This window comes from Salvelinus fontinalis, chromosome 23 (genome assembly GCF_029448725.1).
Source record: "Salvelinus fontinalis isolate EN_2023a chromosome 23, ASM2944872v1, whole genome shotgun sequence".
NCBI lineage: Eukaryota > Metazoa > Chordata > Actinopteri > Salmoniformes > Salmonidae > Salvelinus > Salvelinus fontinalis.
Window position 1 is genome coordinate 20,282,299 of NC_074687.1, and position 20,126 is coordinate 20,302,424.

At 45.1% G+C, this 20,126-nt stretch overlaps 1 protein-coding gene across 2 annotated transcripts in view; it reads left to right on the plus strand.

The window, feature by feature from the left end:
• The window catches only part of LOC129820996 (radixin), a 67,579-nt gene extending 47,811 nt beyond the window's left edge, over positions 1-19,768 (plus strand). For both annotated transcript variants that reach the window (XM_055878191.1, XM_055878190.1), the window contains 11 exons: positions 4,669-4,887; positions 6,416-6,567; positions 6,991-7,074; positions 7,188-7,334; positions 7,621-7,717; positions 11,179-11,342; positions 11,768-11,898; positions 15,026-15,186; positions 16,569-16,661; positions 18,367-18,576; positions 18,884-19,768. In XM_055878191.1, the coding sequence (XP_055734166.1) occupies positions 4,669-4,887; positions 6,416-6,567; positions 6,991-7,074; positions 7,188-7,334; positions 7,621-7,717; positions 11,179-11,342; positions 11,768-11,898; positions 15,026-15,186; positions 16,569-16,661; positions 18,367-18,576; positions 18,884-19,048 (1,623 nt within the window). In that variant the 3' untranslated portion in view covers positions 19,049-19,768. The remainder of the gene's footprint in view (positions 1-4,668; positions 4,888-6,415; positions 6,568-6,990; positions 7,075-7,187; positions 7,335-7,620; positions 7,718-11,178; positions 11,343-11,767; positions 11,899-15,025; positions 15,187-16,568; positions 16,662-18,366; positions 18,577-18,883) is intronic.
• The last annotated feature ends 358 nt before the right edge of the window (positions 19,769-20,126 follow it).

The following is a 20,126-nucleotide window of genomic DNA, read 5'->3' on the forward strand; positions in this document are numbered from 1 at the left end:
ACCTTTCCAGAAACAAGTCTCTCACCGTTGCCGCTTGCTATAGACCACCCTCTGCCCCCAGCTGTGCCCTGGACACCATATGTGAATTGATTGCCCCCCATCTATCTTCAGAGCTCGTGCTGCTAGGTCACCTAAACTGGGACATGCTTAACACCCCGGCCATCCTACAATCTAAGCTTGATGCCCTCAATCTCACACAAATTATCAATGAACCTACCAGGTACAACCCCAAATCCATAAACACGGGCACCCTCATAGATATCATCTTAACCAACTTGTCCTGTCTTCAACCAAGATCTCAGCGATCAATAGCCCCCGTGATATTCAACTTTTCAGGGAAGTTAGGAACCAATGTACACAGGCAGTTAGGAAAGCTAAGGCTAGCTTTTTCAAACAGAAATTTGCATCCTGTAGCACAAACTCAAAAAAATTCTGGGACACTGTAAAGTCCATGGAGAATAAGAGCACCTCCTCCCAGCTGCCCACTGCACTGAGGCTAGGAAACACTGTATCCACCAATAAATCCATGATAATTGAGAATTTCAATAAACATTTTTCTACGGCTGGCCATGCTTTCCACCTGGCTACCCCTACCCCGGTCAACAGCCCTGCACCCCCGACAGCAACTCACCCAAGCCTCCCCATTTCTCCTTCACCAAAATCCAGATAGCTGATGTTCTGAAAGAGCTGCAAAATCCAGACCCCTACAAATCAGCCGGGCTAGACAATCTGGACCCTCTCTTTCTAAAATGATCTGCTGAAATTGTTGCAACCCCTATTACTAGCCTGTTCAACTTATCTTTCGTATCGTCTGAGATTCCCAAAGATTGGAAAGCTGCCGCGGTCATCCCCCTCTTCAAAGGGGGAGACACTCTTGACCCAAACTGCTACAGACCTATATCTATCCTACCCTGCCTTTCTAAGGTCTTCGAAAGCCAAGTTAAGAAACCGATTACCGACCATTTCGAATTCCACCGTACCTTCTCCGCTATGCAATCTGGTTTCAGAGCTGGTCGTGGGTGCACCTCAGCCACGCTCAAGGTCCTAAACGATATCATAACCGCCATCGATAAGAGACAATGCTGTGCAGCCGTATTCATCGACCTGGCCAAGACTTTTGACTCTGTCAATCACCACATTCTTATTGGCAGACTCAACAGCTTTGGTTTCTCAAATGACTGCCTCGCCTGGTTCACCAACTACTTCTCAGATTGAGTTCAGTGTGTCAAATCGGATGGCCTGTTGTCCGGACCTCTGGCAGTGTCTATGGGGGTGCCACAGGGTTCAATTCTCGGGCCGACTCTCTTCTCTATACATCAATGATGTCGCTCTTGCTGCTGATGATTCTCTGATCCACCTCTACGCAGATGACACCATTCTGTATACTTCTGGCCCTTCTTTGGATACTGTGTTAACTAACCTCCAGATGATCTTCAATGCCATACAACTTTCCTTCCGTGGCCTCCAACTGCTCTTAGATGCAAGTAAAACTAAATGCATGCTCTTCAACCGATCGCTGCCCGCACCTGCCTGCCCGTCCATCATCACAACTCTGGACGGTTCTGACTTAGAATATGTGGACAACTACAAATACCTAGGTGTCTGGTTAGACTGTAAACTCTCCTTCCAGACTCACATTAAGCATCTCCAGTCCAAAATTAAACCTAGAATCGGCTGCCTATTTCGCAACAAAGCCTCCTTCACTCATGCTGCCAAACATACCCTCGTAAAACTGACTATCCCACCGATCCTCGACTTCGGTGATGTCATTTACCAAATAGCCTCCAACACTCAACAAATTGGATGCAGTCTATCACGGTGCCATCCATTTTGTCACCAAAGCCCTACCCACCACTGCGACCTGTACGCTCTCGTTGGCTGGCCCTCTTCATACTCGTCGCCAAACCCACTGGCTCTAGGTCATCTACAAGTCTCTGCTAGGTAATGCTCCGCCTTATCTCAGCTCACTGGTCACCATAGCAGCACCCACCCATAGCACGCGCTCCAGCAGGTATATTTCACTGGTCACCCCAAAGCCAATTCCTACTTTGGCCGCCTTTCCTTCCAGTTCTCTGTTGTCAATGACTGGAACGAACTGCAAAAATCACTGAAGCTGGAGACTCATCTCCCTCACTGCACCTGTACATAGCCCATCTGTAAATAGCCCATCCAACTACCTCATCCCCATACTGTATTATTTGTTTTGCTCCTTTGCACCCCAGTATCTCTACTTGCATATTCATCTTCTGCATATCTATCACTCCAGTGTTTAATTGCTATATTGTAACTACTTCGCCACTATTGGCCTATATATTGCCTTACCTCCCTTACCTTACCTCATTTGCACTCACTGTATATAGACTTTTTTTACTGTATTATTGACTGTATGTTTGTTTTACTCCATGTGTAACTCTGTTGTTGTATGTGTCGAACTGCTTTGCTTTATCTTGGCCATTTCGCAGTTGTAAATGAGAACTTGTTCTCAACTGGCCTACCTAGTTAAATATAGGTGAAATTAAAACATTTTTAAAAAGAGAGGCTCTATGGTGTTATGCATGCCAATATTAGTACTAACATACCTCAGGAGTTACCCATCCCTTTAAGCGATCTAGGAGGCCTGTTTTGAGGGGAATCATAATGTACACATATGCACTACCGTTCAAAAATTTGGGGTCACTTAGAAATGTCCTTGTTTTCCATGAAAACATAAATGAAATTAGTTGCAAAATGAATAGGAAATATAGTCAAGACGTTAACATGGTTTATAAATAAGGATTTTTAATTTAAATAATAATTGTGTTCTTCAAACTTTGCTTTCGTCAAAGAATCCTCCATTTGCAGCAATTGCAGCCTTGCAGACCTTTGGCATTCTAGTTGTCAATTTGTTGAGGTAATCTGAAGAGATTTCAACCCATGCTTCCTGAAGCACCTCCCACAAGTTGGATTATCTTGATGGGCACTTCTTGCATACCATACAGTCAAGCTTCTCCCACAACAGCTCAATAGGGTTGAGATCCGGTGACTGTGCTGGCCACTCCATTATAGACAGAATACCAGCTGACTGCTTCTTCCCTAAATAGTTATTGCATAGTTTGGAGGAAATTGGCTCCAATTAAGCGCCATCCGCAGGGTATGGCATGGCGTGGCAAAATGGAGTGATAGCCTTCCTTCTTCAAGATCTCTTTACCCTGTACAAATCTCCCACTTTACCACCACCAAAGCACCCCCAGACCATCACAATGCCTCCACCATGCTTGACAGATGGCGTCAAGCACTCGTCCAGCATCTTTTCACTTTTCACCTCAAACTTTTCACCTCAAACTGTCCATAGAACCTTTTTCCAATCTTCCTCTGTCCAGTGTCTGTGTTCTTTTGCCCATCTTAATCTTTTCATTTTATTGGACAATCTGAGAGATGGCTTTTTCTTTGAAACTCTGCCTAGAAGGCCAGCATCCCGGAGTCAGTCGCCTCTTCACTGTTGACGTTGAGACTGGTGTTTTGCGGGTACTATTTAATGTAGCTGCCAGTTGAGGACTTGTGAGGCGTCTGTTTCTCAAACAAGACACTCTAATGTACTTGTCCTCTTGCTCAGTTGTGCACCAGGGCCTCTCCTCTTTCTATTCTCTCACTCCTCTTTCTACTCTTTCTCACTCCTCTTTCTATTAGGGCCAGTTTGCGCTGTTCTGTAAAGGGAGTAGCACACAGCATTGTACGATATCTTCAGTTTCTTGGCAATTTCTCGCATGGAATAGCCATCATTCCTCAGAACAAGAATAGACTGAGTTTCAGAAGAAAGTTATTTGTTTCTGTCTATTTTGAGCCTGTAATCAAACCCACAAATGCTGATACTCCAGATACTCAACTAGTCTAAAGAAGGCCAGTTTTATTGCTTCTTTAATCAGAACAACAGTTTTCAGCTGTGCTAACATAATTGCAAAAGGGGTTTTCTAATGATCAATTAGCCTTTTAAAATGATAAACTTGGATTAGCTAACACAACGTGCCATTGGAACACAGGAGTGATGGTTGCTGATAATGGGCCTCTGTACGCCTATGTAGATATTCCATTCAAAATCAGCCGTTTCCAGCTACAATAGTAATTTACAACATTAACAATGTCTACACTGTATTTCTGATCAATTTGATAAAAAAAAAACAAGGACATTTCTAACTGACCCCTACCTTTGGAACGGTAGTGTGTGTGTGTGTATATATATGACTAATGATAATGAAATAATAATAAAACACAAGCAGGCTTCGTTCAAAACGAGTGTGTGTTTGAGAGAATGGGGTCACAGAGTGAGTGAGAAATGGACAGAGTAAGATTGAGAGGAGAGTTAATGATGTGTTAGTGAATGATGTCCCTGGTCAGTGGTGCTCTATTGACTGTAAATCACATCAGGCCTGATGGTTGAGCCAGCGCCTGAGAGAACACACCCTGAGGGGCCTTTCTGAGAGAGTGAAAGAGATGTGGTCATGTGTGAATGGAGAAAAGAGAGGAGTGTTGTAATAAAGTGATGTTCTCCCACTTAGGGGTGAAACAGTGAAGTGGCTCACACACTTGAGCATCAATGGTGAGCAGGCTTTGGGCTACGGTGAATCTGGGTTCTCAGTGCTACGTGAGGCCTAACCTGCTAATCATTGACGCATATTGTGTTTGTGTTTTCAGGTGGTGAAGACAGTGGGCCTCCGGGAGGTGTGGTTCTTTGGCCTGCAGTACACAGACAGTAAAGGCTACAGCACGTGGCTCAAACTCAACAAGAAGGTGACGCAGCAGGATGTGAAGAAAGAGAACCCTCTGCAGTTTAAGTTCAGAGCCAAGTTCTTCCCTGAGGACGTGTCTGAGGAACTCATCCAGGAGATCACACAGAGACTCTTCTTCCTGCAGGTAACACACACACACACACACACACACACACACACACACACACACACACACACACACACACACACACGCACGCACACTCTTATACTGAACAAAAATATATACGCAACATGTGAATTGTTGGTCCCATGTTTCGTAAGTAAGTGAGCTTTTCTCCTTTGCAAGATAATCCATCCACTTGACAGGTGTGGCATATCAAGAAGCTGATTAAACAGCATGATTATTTGCACCTTGTGCTGGGAACAATAAAAGGCCACTCTAAAATGTGCAGTTTTGTCACACAAAACAACGCCACAGATGTCTCAAGTTTTGAGGGAGCGTGCAATTGACATGCTGACTGCAGGATTGTCCACCAGAGCTGTTGCCAGAAAATGTTATGTTAATTTATCCACCATAAGCAGCCTCCAATGTTGTTTTAGAGAATTTGGCAGTACGTCCAACCGACCACGTGTAACCACGCCAGCCCAGGACCTCCACATCTGGAGTCTTCACCTGCGGGATCCTCTGAGACCAGCCATCCGGGCAGCTGTGGGTTTGCTCAACCGAAAAGTTTCTATACAAACTGTCAGAAACCGTCTTAGGGAAGCTCATTTTTGCACTCGTCGTCCTCACCAGGGTCTTGACCTGACCACAGTCCGGCGTCGTAATCGACTTCATTAGGCAAATGCTGAACTTCGATGGCCACTGGCATGCTGGAGAAGTGTGCTCTTCACAGATGAATTCCGGTTTCAACTGTGCCGGGCAGATGGCAGACAGTGTGTATGGCTTCGTGTGTGTGCGAGTGATTTGCTGATTACTCGCACACACAACGTTGTGAACATAGTGCCCAATGGTGGCGGTGGGATTATGGTATGGCCAAGCATTAGCTACAGACAACGAACACGATTGCATTTTATTAATGGCAATTTGAATGCACAGAGATACCGTGATGAGATCCTGAGGCCCATTGTCATTCCATTCATCCGCCACCATCCGCTCATGTCGCAAGGATCTGTACACAATTCCTGGAAGCTGAAAATGCCCCAGTTCTTCCATCACCAGACATTGAGCACGTTTGGGATCCTCTGGATCGACTTGTACGACAGTGAGTTCCAGATCTCGGCAATATCCAGCAACTTAGCACAGCCATTAAAGAGGACTGGGACAACATTCCACAGGCCACAATCAACAGCCTGATCAGCTTTATGCGAAGGAGATGTGCCACGCTGCATGAGGCAAATGGTGGTCATACCAGATACTGACTGGTTTTCTGATCCACACTCCTACCTTTTTTTAAAGGTATCTGTGACCAACAGATGCATATCTGTATTCCCAGTCATGTGAAATCCATAGATTAGGGCCTAATGAAATTATTTCAATTGACTGATTTCCTTATGAACTGTAACAGTAAAATCTTTGAAATTGTTGCATGTTACGTTTATTTTTGTTTCCGTGTTTATTGGTGTCCGTCGTACTCACAATGTACATTGCAGATCCAAAGTATTTAAACAAGTGTGTGTTTCTGTGTGTGTGTGTTCCCTGCCCATGCCAGGTAAAGGAGGCCATCCTGAATGATGAGAACTACTGTCCTCCAGAGACAGCCGTGCTGCTGGCCTCCTACTCTGTCCAGGCCAAGTACGCAGACTACAACAGAGACCTCCACAGGCCTGGCTACCTCACCTCCGACCGCCTGCTGCCACAGAGGTCCGTACCCCAAACACACCTCTCTCTGTCCCCTCTCTAACCCTCTCTGTACAGAAGAGACCTCCACATTTCCACCTTCACTTCCTCTGCCCCTCTCTGTCCCACTCAAAGAATACCAGGGGAAGAGTCTTGCTGTCATAGTAACTCAGAGGATCTCTATTGAAATTGCTCCTACAATGGTTGAGGAGGCTGGAATGTCCTTCTACTTAATGAATTCTCTCCATACTCCCCCATTAGTGTGTGTTGGAGGGAGGGATTTTGTGCTTTTGTAAAGAAGGAGTTCTTCAGTAGAGTCGCTTGCCCCTCCCTCACTATAAATCTGTTCTGTCTTTTGATGCTAGGCCTCTAGTGTGGCCCTGTTTGAATAACCCTGTTTGAATAACCCTGTTTGAATAACCCTTTATGTTTTTGTGTGTCCTGCAGGGTCTTGGAGCAGCACAAGTTGACTAAGGAGCAGTGGGAGGACAGAATACAGACCTGGCATGAGGAACACAGAGGCATGCTCAGGTAGTGCTTTGTGTGAGGGTCTATATGTGTGTTTCTTTATATGAGTCTGTTAGTGTCAAACTTGCTTCTCTACACAAGTTCTAACTGTTTCTAATGTGTGTTTGTGTCCACAGAGAGGACTCAGTGATGGAGTATCTGAAGATAGCCCAGGACCTGGAGATGTATGGAGTCAACTACTTTGAGATCAAGAACAAGAAGGGAACAGAGTTGTGGCTGGGTGTGGATGCACTGGGACTCAATATCTACGAACACGAGGACAAGTACGCAATACTGATATATACAGTTTTTTTTGTTATTTTAGAGTGGAAGGTGGAATATGCCATTCATCCACTAAGGTGGAACGTAAGAGAGCCTTTGTGGCTACCTGAGCATGGCCTTGTCAGATATACTCCATGACACTATCGCCGTCTGCTGGGCATGGATGGTACCTCTAGCTTAATTTAATACTACACTGATATGGGTAGGTAGTTACCTTCACATGGCATAGTACTGTACTAGCATAGTGTTGAGACAGTCAGTCTGTATTTTTCCTTCCCTTCTCCCCAGGTTGACACCAAAGATTGGCTTCCCCTGGAGCGAGATCAGGAACATCTCCTTCAGCGACAAGAAGTTTGTCATCAAACCCATCGACAAAAAAGCTCCAGTAAGTCAGTCTACCAGGAAGGTAGGGTTAGGTTTAGGGTTGGTCAGTCTACCAGGAAGGTAGGGTTAGGTTTAGAGTTAGTCAGTCTACCGGAAGGTAGGGTTAGGTTTAGGGTTGGTCAGTCTACCGGGAAGGTAGGGTTAGGTTTAGGGTTAGTCAGTCTACCGGAAGGTAGGGTTAGGTTTAGAGTTGGCCAGTCTACCAGGAAGGTAGGGTTAGGTTTAGGGTTGGTCAGTCTACCAGGAAGGTAGGGTTAGGTTTAGGGTTGGTCAGTCTACCAGGAAGGTAGGGTTAGGCTTAGGGTTGGCCAGTCTACCAGCAAGGTAGGGTTAGGTTTAGAGTTGGCCAGTCTACCAGGAAGGTAGGGTTAGGTTTAGGGTTGGTCAGTCTAACGGAAGGTAGGGTTAGGTTTAGGGTTGGTCAGTCTACCGGGAAGGTAGGTTTAGGTTTAGGGTTAGTCAGTCTACCAGGAAGGTAGGGTTAGGTTTAGAGTTGGTCAGTCTACCATGAAGGTAGGGTTAGGTTTAGAGTTGGCCAGTCTACCAGGAAGGTACGGTTAGGTTTAGAGTTGGCCAGTCTACCAGGAAGGTAGGGTTAGGTTTAGGGTTGGCCAGTCTACCAGGAAGGTAGGGTTAGGTTTAGGGTTGGTCAGTCTACCAGGAAGGTAGGTTTAGGGTTGGCCAGTCTACCAGGAAGGTAGGGTTAGGTTTAGAGTTGGTCAGTCTACCAGGAAGGTAGGTTTAGGGTTGGTCAGTCTACCAGGAAGGTAGGTTTAGGTTTAGAGTTGGTCAGTCTACCAGGAAGGTAGGTTTAGGGTTGGTCAGTCTACCAGGAAGGTAGGGTTAGGTTTAGAGTTGGTCAGTCTACCAGGAAGGTAGGTTTAGGGTTGGCCAGTCTACCAGGAAGGTAGGGTTAGGGTTGGTCAGTCTACCAGGAAGGTAGGGTTAGGTTTAGAGTTGGCCAGTCTACCAGGAAGGTAGGGTTAGGTTTAGGGTTGGTCAGTCTACCAGGAAGGTAGGGTTAGGTTTAGGGTTGGTCAGTCTACCAGGAAGGTAGGGTTAGGCTTAGGGTTGGCCAGTCTACCAGCAAGGTAGGGTTAGGTTTAGAGTTGGCCAGTCTACCAGGAAGGTAGGGTTAGGTTTAGGGTTGGTCAGTCTAACGGAAGGTAGGGTTAGGTTTAGGGTTGGTCAGTCTACCGGGAAGGTAGGTTTAGGTTTAGGGTTAGTCAGTCTACCAGGAAGGTAGGGTTAGGTTTAGAGTTGGTCAGTCTACCATGAAGGTAGGGTTAGGTTTAGAGTTGGCCAGTCTACCAGGAAGGTACGGTTAGGTTTAGAGTTGGCCAGTCTACCAGGAAGGTAGGGTTAGGTTTAGGGTTGGCCAGTCTACCAGGAAGGTAGGGTTAGGTTTAGGGTTGGTCAGTCTACCAGGAAGGTAGGTTTAGGGTTGGCCAGTCTACCAGGAAGGTAGGGTTAGGTTTAGAGTTGGTCAGTCTACCAGGAAGGTAGGTTTAGGGTTGGTCAGTCTACCAGGAAGGTAGGTTTAGGTTTAGAGTTGGTCAGTCTACCAGGAAGGTAGGTTTAGGGTTGGTCAGTCTACCAGGAAGGTAGGGTTAGGTTTAGAGTTGGTCAGTCTACCAGGAAGGTAGGTTTAGGGTTGGCCAGTCTACCAGGAAGGTAGGGTTAGGGTTGGTCAGTCTACCAGGAAGGTAGGGTTAGGTTTAGGGTTGGTCAGTCTACCAGGAAGGTAGGGTTAGGTTTAGGGTTGGTCAGTCTACCGGGAAGGTAGGTTTAGGGTTAGTCAGTCTACCGGAAGGTAGGGTTAAGTTTAGGGTTAGTCAGTCTACCAGGAAGGTAGGGTTAGGTTTAGGGTTGGTCAGTCTACCAGGAAGGTAGGTTTAGGGTTGGTCAGTCTACCAGGAAGGTAGGGTTAGGTTTAGTACTGGTCAGTCTACCAGGAAGGTAGGGTTAGGTTTAGGGTTGGTCAGTCTACCGGGAACGTAGGGTTAGGTTTAGGGTTGGGGTTGGTCAGTCTACCAGGAAGGTAGGGTTAGGTTTAGGGTTGGTCAGTCTACCAGGAAGGTAAGGTTTAGGGTTGGTCAGTCCACCGGGAAGGTAGGTTTAGGGTTGGCCAGTCTACCAGGAAGGTAGGTTTAGGTTTAGGGTTGGTCAGTCTACCAGAAAGGTAGGTTTAGGGTTGGTCAGTCTACCGGGAAGGTAGGGTTAGGTTTAGAGTTGGTCAGTCTACCAGGAAGGTAGGTTTAGGGTTGGTCAGTCTACCGGGAAGGTAGGGTTAGGTTTAGGGTTGGTCAGTTTACCGGGAAGGTAGGTTTAGGGTTGGTCAGTCTACCAGGAAGGTAGGTTTAGGGTTGGTCAGTCTACCGGGAAGGTAGGGTTAGGTTTAGGGTTGGTCAGTCTACCGGGAATGTAGGGTTAGGTTTAGGGGTAGTCAGTCTACTGGAAGGTAGAGTTTAGCGTTGGTCAGTCTACCAGGAAGGTAGGGTTAGGTTTAGGGTTGGTCAGTCTACCAGGAAGGTAGGGTTAGGTTTAGGGTCGGTCAGTCTACCAGGAAGATAGGTTTAGGGTTAGTCAGTCTACCGGGAAGGTAGGGTTAGGTTTAGGGTTGGTCAGTCTACCGGGAATGTAGGGTTAGGTTTAGGGTTAGTCAGTCTACCGGAAGGTAGGGTTAGGTTTAGGGTTGGTCAGTCTACCGGGAAGGTAGGGCTAGGTTTAGGGTTAGTCAGTCTACCGGAAGGTAGTGTTAGGTTTAGGGTTCGGCAGTCTGCCCGGGAAGGTAGGATTAGGTTTAGGGTTGGTCAGTCTACCGGGAAGGTAGGGTTAGGTTTAGGGTTGGTCAGTCTACTGGGAAGGTTGGGATTGGCGGGAGGAAACAATACACCACAATGTACAATAAACAATGATAATATAATAAAGACATTGCACTAATCTGTAAATTAGTAAAATGAGGGCTAAATTCCTTAAATGTAGAATTACCTGAAAAATGAGTCAACCCCTTCCTCTTTTCCTTTTCTCCCCTCCCTCCTCTCCCCTTCTCTCCCTTCCTCTCTCCTCCATGCCTCTCTCTCCTCCATGCCTCTCCCTCCTCCTCTCCCCTCACTCATCTTCTCCCCTCACTCATCTTCTCCCCTCACTCCTCCTCTCCCCTTCCTCCGCCTCTCCCCTCCCTGCTCTGCCTCTCCTCCTTCTCTCCCCTCCCTCCGCCTCCCCTCCTCTTTTCCTCTCCCCTCCTCTTTTCCTCTCCTCTCCTCTTCTATCCTTTCTCCTCCCTGCCTCTCCCTCCTCTCTCCTCCCTGCCTCTCCCTCCTCTCTCCTCCCTGCCTCTCCCTCCTCTCTCCTCCCTGCCTCTTCCTCCTCCTTTCCCCTCTCTCCTCCCTGCTTCTCCCTCCTCTCTCCTCCCTGCCTCTCCCTCCTCTCCCCTTTTCCTCTTCACTCCTCTCTCTATAGGATTTTGTGTTCTATGCCCCGCGGTTGCGGATCAACAAGCGTATCCTGGCGCTGTGCATGGGGAACCACGAACTGTACATGAGGAGGAGGAAGCCTGACACCATTGAGGTTCAGCAAATGAAGGCCCAGGCCAGGGAGGAGAAACACCACAAACAGATGGAAAGGTACAGAAGGAACACAAACATATAGTTGTGATTCTGACCAGAATGGGGCAGCATTGTATTAAAATATGTCTGGTCTGTACCAGAGCCTCATGAATGGTGGATCTCTGTATTCACTTGACTCCTCAAAGGAGGTGAGATCCACCATCCTGACAGCTGCTCTCGTGTGTCTAATGAGGCTATTTAGAGTCATTCATGGACTGGATATCTGTATTGCTCTAATGTGCATTTTTGTGTTTTACCTTTTTGTAAAGCATCTTGAAGTTGCAGAAAGTTGTACCTGTGTTGTGATCATATTTTATACATCAAAATATAGTTTGATATTGAATCATATGAGTAAGATATTCAACAATTAATTACATTTAATTTGAATATATTATTAGCCCAGGCATTTTCATCAACTGAACTATGCCTCTTTTGTTTTACAGAGCCCAGCTAGAGAACGAGAAGAGAAAACGAGAGCACGCAGAGAAGGAGAGGGCGAAGATAGAGAAGGAGAAGGACGAGCTTGTCGAGAGGCTAAGACAGATTGAGGAACAGACGCTAAAGGCCCAGAAAGGTATCTACATTTGAAGTTGGAAGTTTACATACACCTTAGCCAAATACATTTAAACTCAGTTTTTCACAATTCCTGACATTTAATCCTAGTATAAATTCCCTGTCTTTGGTCAATTAGGATCACCACTTTATTTTAAGAATGTGAAATGTCAGAATAATAGTAGAGAGAATGATTTATTTCAGCTTTTATTTCTTTCATCATATTCCCAGTGGGACAGAAGTTTACATACACTCAATTAGTATTTGGTAGCGTTGCCTTTAAATTGTTAAACTTGGGTCAAACGTTTCAGGTAGCCTTCCACAAGCTTCCCACAATAAGTTGGGGGAATTTTGGTCCATTCCTCCTGACAGAGCTGGTGTAACTGAGTCAGGTTTGTAGTCCTCCTTGCTCGCACACGCTTTTTCAGTTCTGCCCACAAGTTTTCTATAGGATTGAGGTCAGGGCTTTGTGATAGCCACTCCAATACCTTGACTTTGTTGTCCTTAAGCCATTTTGCCACAACTTTGGAAGTATGCTTGTGGTCATTGTCCATTTGGAAGACCCATTTGCGACCAAGCTTTAACTTCCTGACTGATGTCTTGAGATGTTGCATCAATATATCCACATAATTTTCCTCCCTCATGATGCCATCTATTTTGTGAAGTGCACTAGTCCCTCCTGCAGCAAAGCACCCCCACAACATGATGCTGCCACCCCCGTGCTTCACTGTTGGGATGGTGTTCTTCGGCTTGCAAGCCTTCCCCTTTTTCCTCCAAACATAATGATGGTCATCATGCCCAAACAGTTCTATTTTTGTTTCATCAGACCAAAGGACATTTCTCCAAAAAGTACGATCTTTGTCCCCATGTGCAGTTGCAAACCGTAGTCTGGGTTTTGGTTTTGGAGCAGTGGCTTCTTCCTTGCTGAGTGGCCTTTCAGGTTACGTCGATATAGGACTCATTTTACTGTGGATATAGATACTTTTGTGCCTGTTTCTCCAGCATCTTCACAAGGTCCTTTGCTGTTGTTCTGGGAATGATTTGCACTTTTCACACCACAGTACGTTCATCTCTAGGAGACAGAACGCGTTTCCTTCCTGAGCGGTATGACAGCTGCGTGGTCCCATGGTGTGAATACTTGCGTACTATTGTTTGTACAGATGAACGTGATACCTTCATGCGTTTGGAAATTGCCCCCAAGGATGAATCAGACTTGTGGAGGTCTACAATTTTTTTTCTGAGGTCTTGGCTGATTTCTCTTAATTTTCCCATGCTGTCAAGCAAAGAGGTACTGAGTTTGAAGGTAGGCCTTGAAATACATCCACAGGTACACCTCCAATTGACTCAAGTGATGTCAATAAGCCTATCAGAAGCTTCTAAAGCCATGCCATCCTTTTCTGGAATTTCCCAAGCTGTTTAAAGGCACAGTCAACTTAGTGTATGTAAGCTTTTGACCCACTGGAATTGTGATACAGTTAATTTATAAGTGAAATAGTCTGTCTGTAAACAATTGTTGGAAAAATTACTTGTGTCATGCACAAAGTAGATGTCCTAACCGACTTGCCGAAACTATAGTTTGTTAACAAGAAATTTGTGGAGTGGTTGAAAAACACGTTTTAATGACTCCAACCTAAGTGTATGTAAACTTCCAACTTCAACTGTACATCTCAACACGCACACACACACACGTACATTACACACACGCGTATGCATTACACACGCACATATACACACGCGCACTCACACACGTACATTACATGCATGCACACACATTATATGCACATGCATTACACACACGCACACACACACACACACACACACACACAAAGGATACAACTTCAGAGGAACAATGTAAATGGGACTTATCATCTCACTTATTTTACATGTCAAAGTTTACCATGCAAACAACACCCTGGAGTAACACTAACACCCGCTGTAGTTCACAGCTGGTGTTCAGACAAGTTTACAGCTATAGTACGCAACACTGGGATTTGCATACTAGCTCTTGTTAGGAGGAGTGAGGAATGGGCTATCATTTAGAGACCATAGGAGGACTGCTAGCTGTTTTATCATGTTACAGGGAGGGGGACATGAACATTCATTCTCTATAGTGTTGGCCCTAGCACCACGGCTGTCATAACCGAAAAGGGCAGAACACACCTGGGGGGTATTTACATAGTGAAGGGCTGGAGGGAGAGAGTTAGCTACAGCCCTGAAATCCCCAGCAGGTCTAACGAATCACTGCAGAGCCATTCTGTTTGTAAAAGACAGGAGTTTATTTGCTTGGCTGAGATAAAAAAATATTTGATCCCGAAAGGTCCATTCCAATCAGAATCAGAATGATTTATTTCTACAGAATGTTGCCTCTAGAAATGCTCTCATCAAATATAGGTCGGGCCTTTCTCAGAGGTATCTTTCTGTCTCCCTATATAAACACTGGTGTTCCATGGGTGATTATTCAAGTCCTCCTCTTGTGTTTCATGAGGTGAATGTGTGTCAGGAAAGATGGGTGCTGTAATGAACACGATGGGAGACAGAGAGCTGGTTTCAAGCGCAGGGCGCAGCAGGTGTTTATTTGTAAAAGACCACAGGAGGAGGCAGGTAGCTGGGTCCAGGGACAGGCAGAAGGTTATACACGGGGGGTCCAAAAAGGCAACAGTACAGGCAGGGAAAAGGCTAGTAACGTCATCTGGGAGATCAGGCAATAGGTTGATAACAGGAAATCCGATAGGCTAAAGTACATGCAGGCAATAGCCAAAAGGTGTCGTTAGCGAGGCAGGCAAAAACTATCATACACGGGATGTTTCAATTACGGGGAAAACAGAGCTCCGAATAGAAGTGTGTCACAAAACAAACAATACCTCACAATAATGGGGTGCAAAGAACTGAACCAAATAGTGTGTGATAATGACATACAGGTGTGTGAACAGGTGATCAGAATTCAGGTGATTGGGATCTGGAGAGTGAGCTGCTTTCAGGGGATCTATGTATTTGAGAGTGTGAGTTGGAAGCAAACGCTACAGGTGCGACTCTCGCTAAGATCTGAGTATATTTGTTATACAGTATATTGTTGTAATCAGTAATTGTGTGTGTGTGTGTGTGTGTCTGTTTCTGTCTCTGTCGCTGTCTGTCTGTGCATACTCATACAGAGCTGGAGGAGCAGACGCGCAGGGCCCTGGAGTTGGACCAGGAGAGGAAGAGAGCGAAGGAGGAGGCGGAAAGGTTGGAGGGAGAGAGACAGGCAGCGGAGGAGGCCAAGGCAGCGCTGGCTAAACAGTCCGCTGACCAGATGAAGAACCAGGAACAACTGGTAACACTTCACTTCACCACTTTCGATCAGGGCCCCGTAGACATACTTTCAGTGCGTCCTTCTTTCCTTGCTTCCTTGAAGAAATCACTGATTTTATATTAAATGACCGATGAATGCAATATAATAGACACCCTACTCGACTTCCTATTGATTGATTACCTGAAGGAAGGATGAACCATGTACATATACCTACTGTAGACAGGTATACAGCAATTATCTAAGTCATCGGTCTCTTCTGGATTGTCCAACACACTAAAACCTTTGCAAACACTAACCTACAACATATCTGCACTGTACCTGCTAAGTTATTATCATGTCAATACATATGTATACATATGTAAATGAGTGGCACTGACTGACCTCTTGTAAATACCTCCCTTGCTTACAGAAAATGTATGGATGTTTTTACGACATGCATTCCAAAGGTGATTTGGTTATTCCTCATGGTATTTAACCTGGAATCCCATAGCTCTACTAATGGCTTACAGCTCCAAATGACTGACAGTAGGCTTATTGCTCATGTAGCTGTTTCCACATCAAATCAAATTTGATTGGTCGCATACACATAATTAGCAGATGTTATTGCGGGTGTAGCAAAATGCTTGTAAAACAAAATGCTGGTGAGTTACCACCGCTCTAATATTCAAAAGTTATTTCCGTCTGTATGTAATAATGCAAAGAACGCGTTCTGAGCTACAGTAATAAGGTGTGAAATAACATCCCAAAAAAGTACTGCCAAGTTGGTAGAGTTATGGAGAGCTACGGAGAGAGGGAGACAATAAGCCAAAGAGACTCGACACCTTGTCATTGGGTGTAGGGAAATAACATTTATACAGTGTTGGAAGGCCCTGAGGCAGTAACCTTTAAGAGAAAAGGAGATACCTAGTCAGTTGTACAACTGAATGCATTGAACTGAAATGTGTCTTCTGCATTTAACCCAACTCCTCTGAATCAGAGAGGCTGCCTTAATCAACATCCACATCATCAGCGCCCGGGGAACAGTGGGTTAAGTGCCTTGCTTGGGGATTTGATCCAGCAACCTTACAGTTACTGGCCCAACTCTTCTACCCGCCAGGCTACCAGCCTATTTTGCATTGATAACTAAATATAATCTCTGGGTGCTGACAGATATCTGTGATTGAGGTGTTAATGTGCAGGCAGCGTGCCCCAGGGGAAGTTCTCTGCTCTCACCACCCCCACTCTCTCTTTGGTATTTCAAGGAATATTTCATGGGTGGTATTACATGGTTAACAGTATGGAACCATGTGTCAATTACATTTTCATACTGGCCCATTAAACCTCATGGGCGCCATGGTCAGCTCTTGCAGTCTGGTGGCGTGTGTGTGTCTGACAGAAGAGTGCTTTGTCCTTGTCTCTTGCAGGCCGCTGAGCTAGGAGAATTCACTGCCAAAATCGCTCTGCTTGAAGAGGCCAAGAGGAAGAAGGAAGAGGAGGCGACTGAATGGCAACACAAAGTAACGGCTACCTCTCTCTGATCCAGTGGCGGCTACTGAGGGAAGGATGGATCATAATAATGTCTGGAATAGAGTTAATTGATTGGTATCAAACATAAACATGTGGTTTTCATGTGTTTAATACCGTTCCATTCACTCTATTCCAGCCAGAACACTCTGTACCAGCCAGAACACTCTATTCCAGCCAGAACACTCTATTCCAGCCAGAACACTCTGTACCAGCCATTATTATGAGCCGTCCTCCCCCAGCAGCCTCCACTGCTCTGCCCCCTGGGACTGACACATAAATAATAGTGTCTGTATCCAAATGTATGGAGCTGTATGCCCTCAAACCAGATCATTTAACAGCATTCATAAGATCTAATGTACACTGAACAAAAATCTAAAGGCAACATGTAAAGTGTTGGTCCCATGTTCCATGAGCTGAAATGAAATATCCCAGAAATGTTCCATACGCAGAAAAGCTTATTTCTCTCAAATTGTGTGCACAAATGTATTTATATCCCTGTTAGTGCCTTTCGCCTTTGCCAAGATAATCCATCCACCTGACAGTTGTGGTATATCAAGAAGCTGATTAAACAGCATCATCTTTACACAGGTTCACCTTGTGCTGGGGACAATTAAAGGCCTGCTTAATAGGTGCAGTTTTGTCACACAACACAATGCCACAGATGTCTCAAATTTTGAGGGAATGTGCAATTGGCATGCTGACCGCAGGAATGTCCACAAACTGTTGCCAGAGAATTGAATGTTAATTTCTCTACCATAAGCCGCCTTCAACATAATTTTAGAGAATTTGGCCATACGTCCAACCGGCCTCACAACCGCAGACCACGTGTATGGCATTGTGTGGGTGAGCGGTTTGCTGATGTCAACGTGAACAGAGTGCCCCATGGTAGAGGTGGCGTTATGGTATGGGCAGGCATAAGCTATGGATAAGGAACACGATTGCATTTTATTGATGGCAATTTGAAGTCATAGAGATACCGTGATGAGATCCTGAGGCCCATTGTCGTACCATTCATCTGCTGCCATCACCTCATGTTTCAGCATGATAATGCATGGCCCCATGTCGCAAGGATCTGTCACAATCAACAGCCTCATCAACTCTATGCAAAGGAGAGGAGTCGCGCTGCATGAGGCAAATAGGGGTCACACCAGATACTGACTGGTTTTCTGATCCACGCCCCTAGGTATCTGTGACCAACAGATGCATATCTGTATTCCCAGTCATGTGAAATCCATAGTGAATTTATTTAAATTGACTGATTTCCTTAAATTAACTGTAACTTGAAATTGTAGCATGTTGTGTTTGTATTTTTGTTCAGTATATGTATGAGTAAGATCTGAGGTTGAAATTGTATGCATGAGCCAGAACAAGATGTTTTTATGATGTAATTGTGTCCCTTATTTGCATGTGAACCCCTAGTTTAGTATGTCAGTGTTTTATTGTTTTTGAAAAGTCTCTTGTTTGTTTTTGGAAAGTCTCTTAAATACAGGGGTCCCTGTCTTTTGACAAAGTTGTCTTGAAATGTGTTGGTGTATGAGTTTGTGTGTGTGTGTAAGCGAGAATGTTTTTGTGTTGCCTGTTCCAAATAGAATATTGAAATGTGTACTGTATGATTGTTATATATGATACAATAGATGAGTAGTTTGTTGAACGCCAAGTGACGATCAGTTATTCCCACATGAACCCTCCCGCCAGGCCATCTCAGCCCAGGAAGACCTGGAAAAGACTAAAGAGGAGCTGAAGTCTGTGATGTCATCACCCCCGGCGCCGGAGCACGATGAGCAAGATGAGACGAACGCAGAGGGCAGTACTGAGCTGCACAGTGACGGGGTCACCAGCCACCGCAGCGAGGAGGAACGTGTCACAGAGGCCCAGAAGAACGAACGCGTCAAGAAACAGCTGCAGGTAGGCTAAGGAAGACGTGGCCTCACATCATTAGGATGTATAGACCCCTACAGGCTCAATCTGTCAACAAGATAAAAATCAAATACTGTTTTATTGGTCACACGCATATTTAGCAGATGTTATTGTGGGTGTAGCGAAATGCTTGTAGCTATCAACTGCAAAAAAAATGTAGGGTTATGTTTAGAGCTAGGGCTAGTGTTGGGGTCAGTAGATCAACAGTTTACTGATAATATGTTGAACAATACACCATCTGTCTGCAACTGTCAAAATGAAGTGTTCTCTGTTTTCCCCTCTCCCTCTTTGTCAGGCTCTGAGTTCAGAGTTGGCTCAGGCGAGGGACGACACCAAGAAGACCCAGAATGACATGCTACATGCGGAGAATGTGAAGGCTGGGAGGGACAAGTACAAAACCCTGCGCCAGATCCGACAGGGCAACACCAAGCAGCGCATTGACGAGTTCGAGTCCATGTAAGAGACTGCGCCCTCCCACCCTCTCGTTGCCATGACAACGGCTCGCTTTCTTGTACAGCCGAACCTGCCCGTTCCCACCCCGTTCCCCCAAATCCGTACTTGCAAAAAGGCCAGAGGTGTGTGGATTCAATGTCCCACCCACTACGCCTTGCCAAAGCTCTGCCCACTAGCGGTTGGCCAATCAAACCGCTCCACCCAACCACATCTGGAATCATCCAATCTGGAATGACAAGCAACATATCCTGCCGAAATGAACTTCTCCTTGAGCAAAGGATAATTTAACCCTTGCATGTCTGATGTAAGAATGGATTTTAAAAAATAATGTAGAGAGAAATTGGTAAATATCTTGCTTTTATTGAGAGAATTGCCATTTGTAGCTTTTTGATGTTATTGGCAAGCTTGTATGTAAAGCTTTAAATACCGTACCTTACTTTTTTTGTTTATCATCAAGTATTTAAATGGTTTTCTTAAAAAACTGCCTTATTTGTCTCATTTCATTTACATTACTTTAGTTTTGGTTTCATATTTAACTGTGGTGAGTTAGCTGTGCTCTAGTCATGGGTCAGCTGATGTTGAACCAGTGTTTAATTCCTCCAGAATTTGAACACAGCGTTTTATTTGTCCCTTCTAACCTATATGTTTGATGTGTTGTTCACCGTCCATTGAAGGTTTTGTTAACATATATTTTGGTCCACAATAAAGAATCCATGTATATTTCTTACTTCCAGTCAGTCAAAGTATTTATCCCAGGTTGGATGAGGGTAGAATGGGAGGGAGGCAGCAGTTCAATATTATATGGATGGAGTAGTATGAGGAACTGTTTATTTTGAACATTCCAGATGAATTACCTTCCAGGCATTTTAACAATGAGTGAAGGGAAAATAACCATAAAACCACCTGAGACATTTTAGTGGTCTAAATCATGGTATAGACACTAAGGTTTTGTAACAAATGATCTGTCTAGCTCCTCCTACAACTGGTAAAACAGTCTCTAGTCTAGACCGACGGGTCGCCTCCCACAATGTAACCAATGTTCCAGTCTGGGAATTCTAAGACTAGGTAAAATAGTCATGTCAACT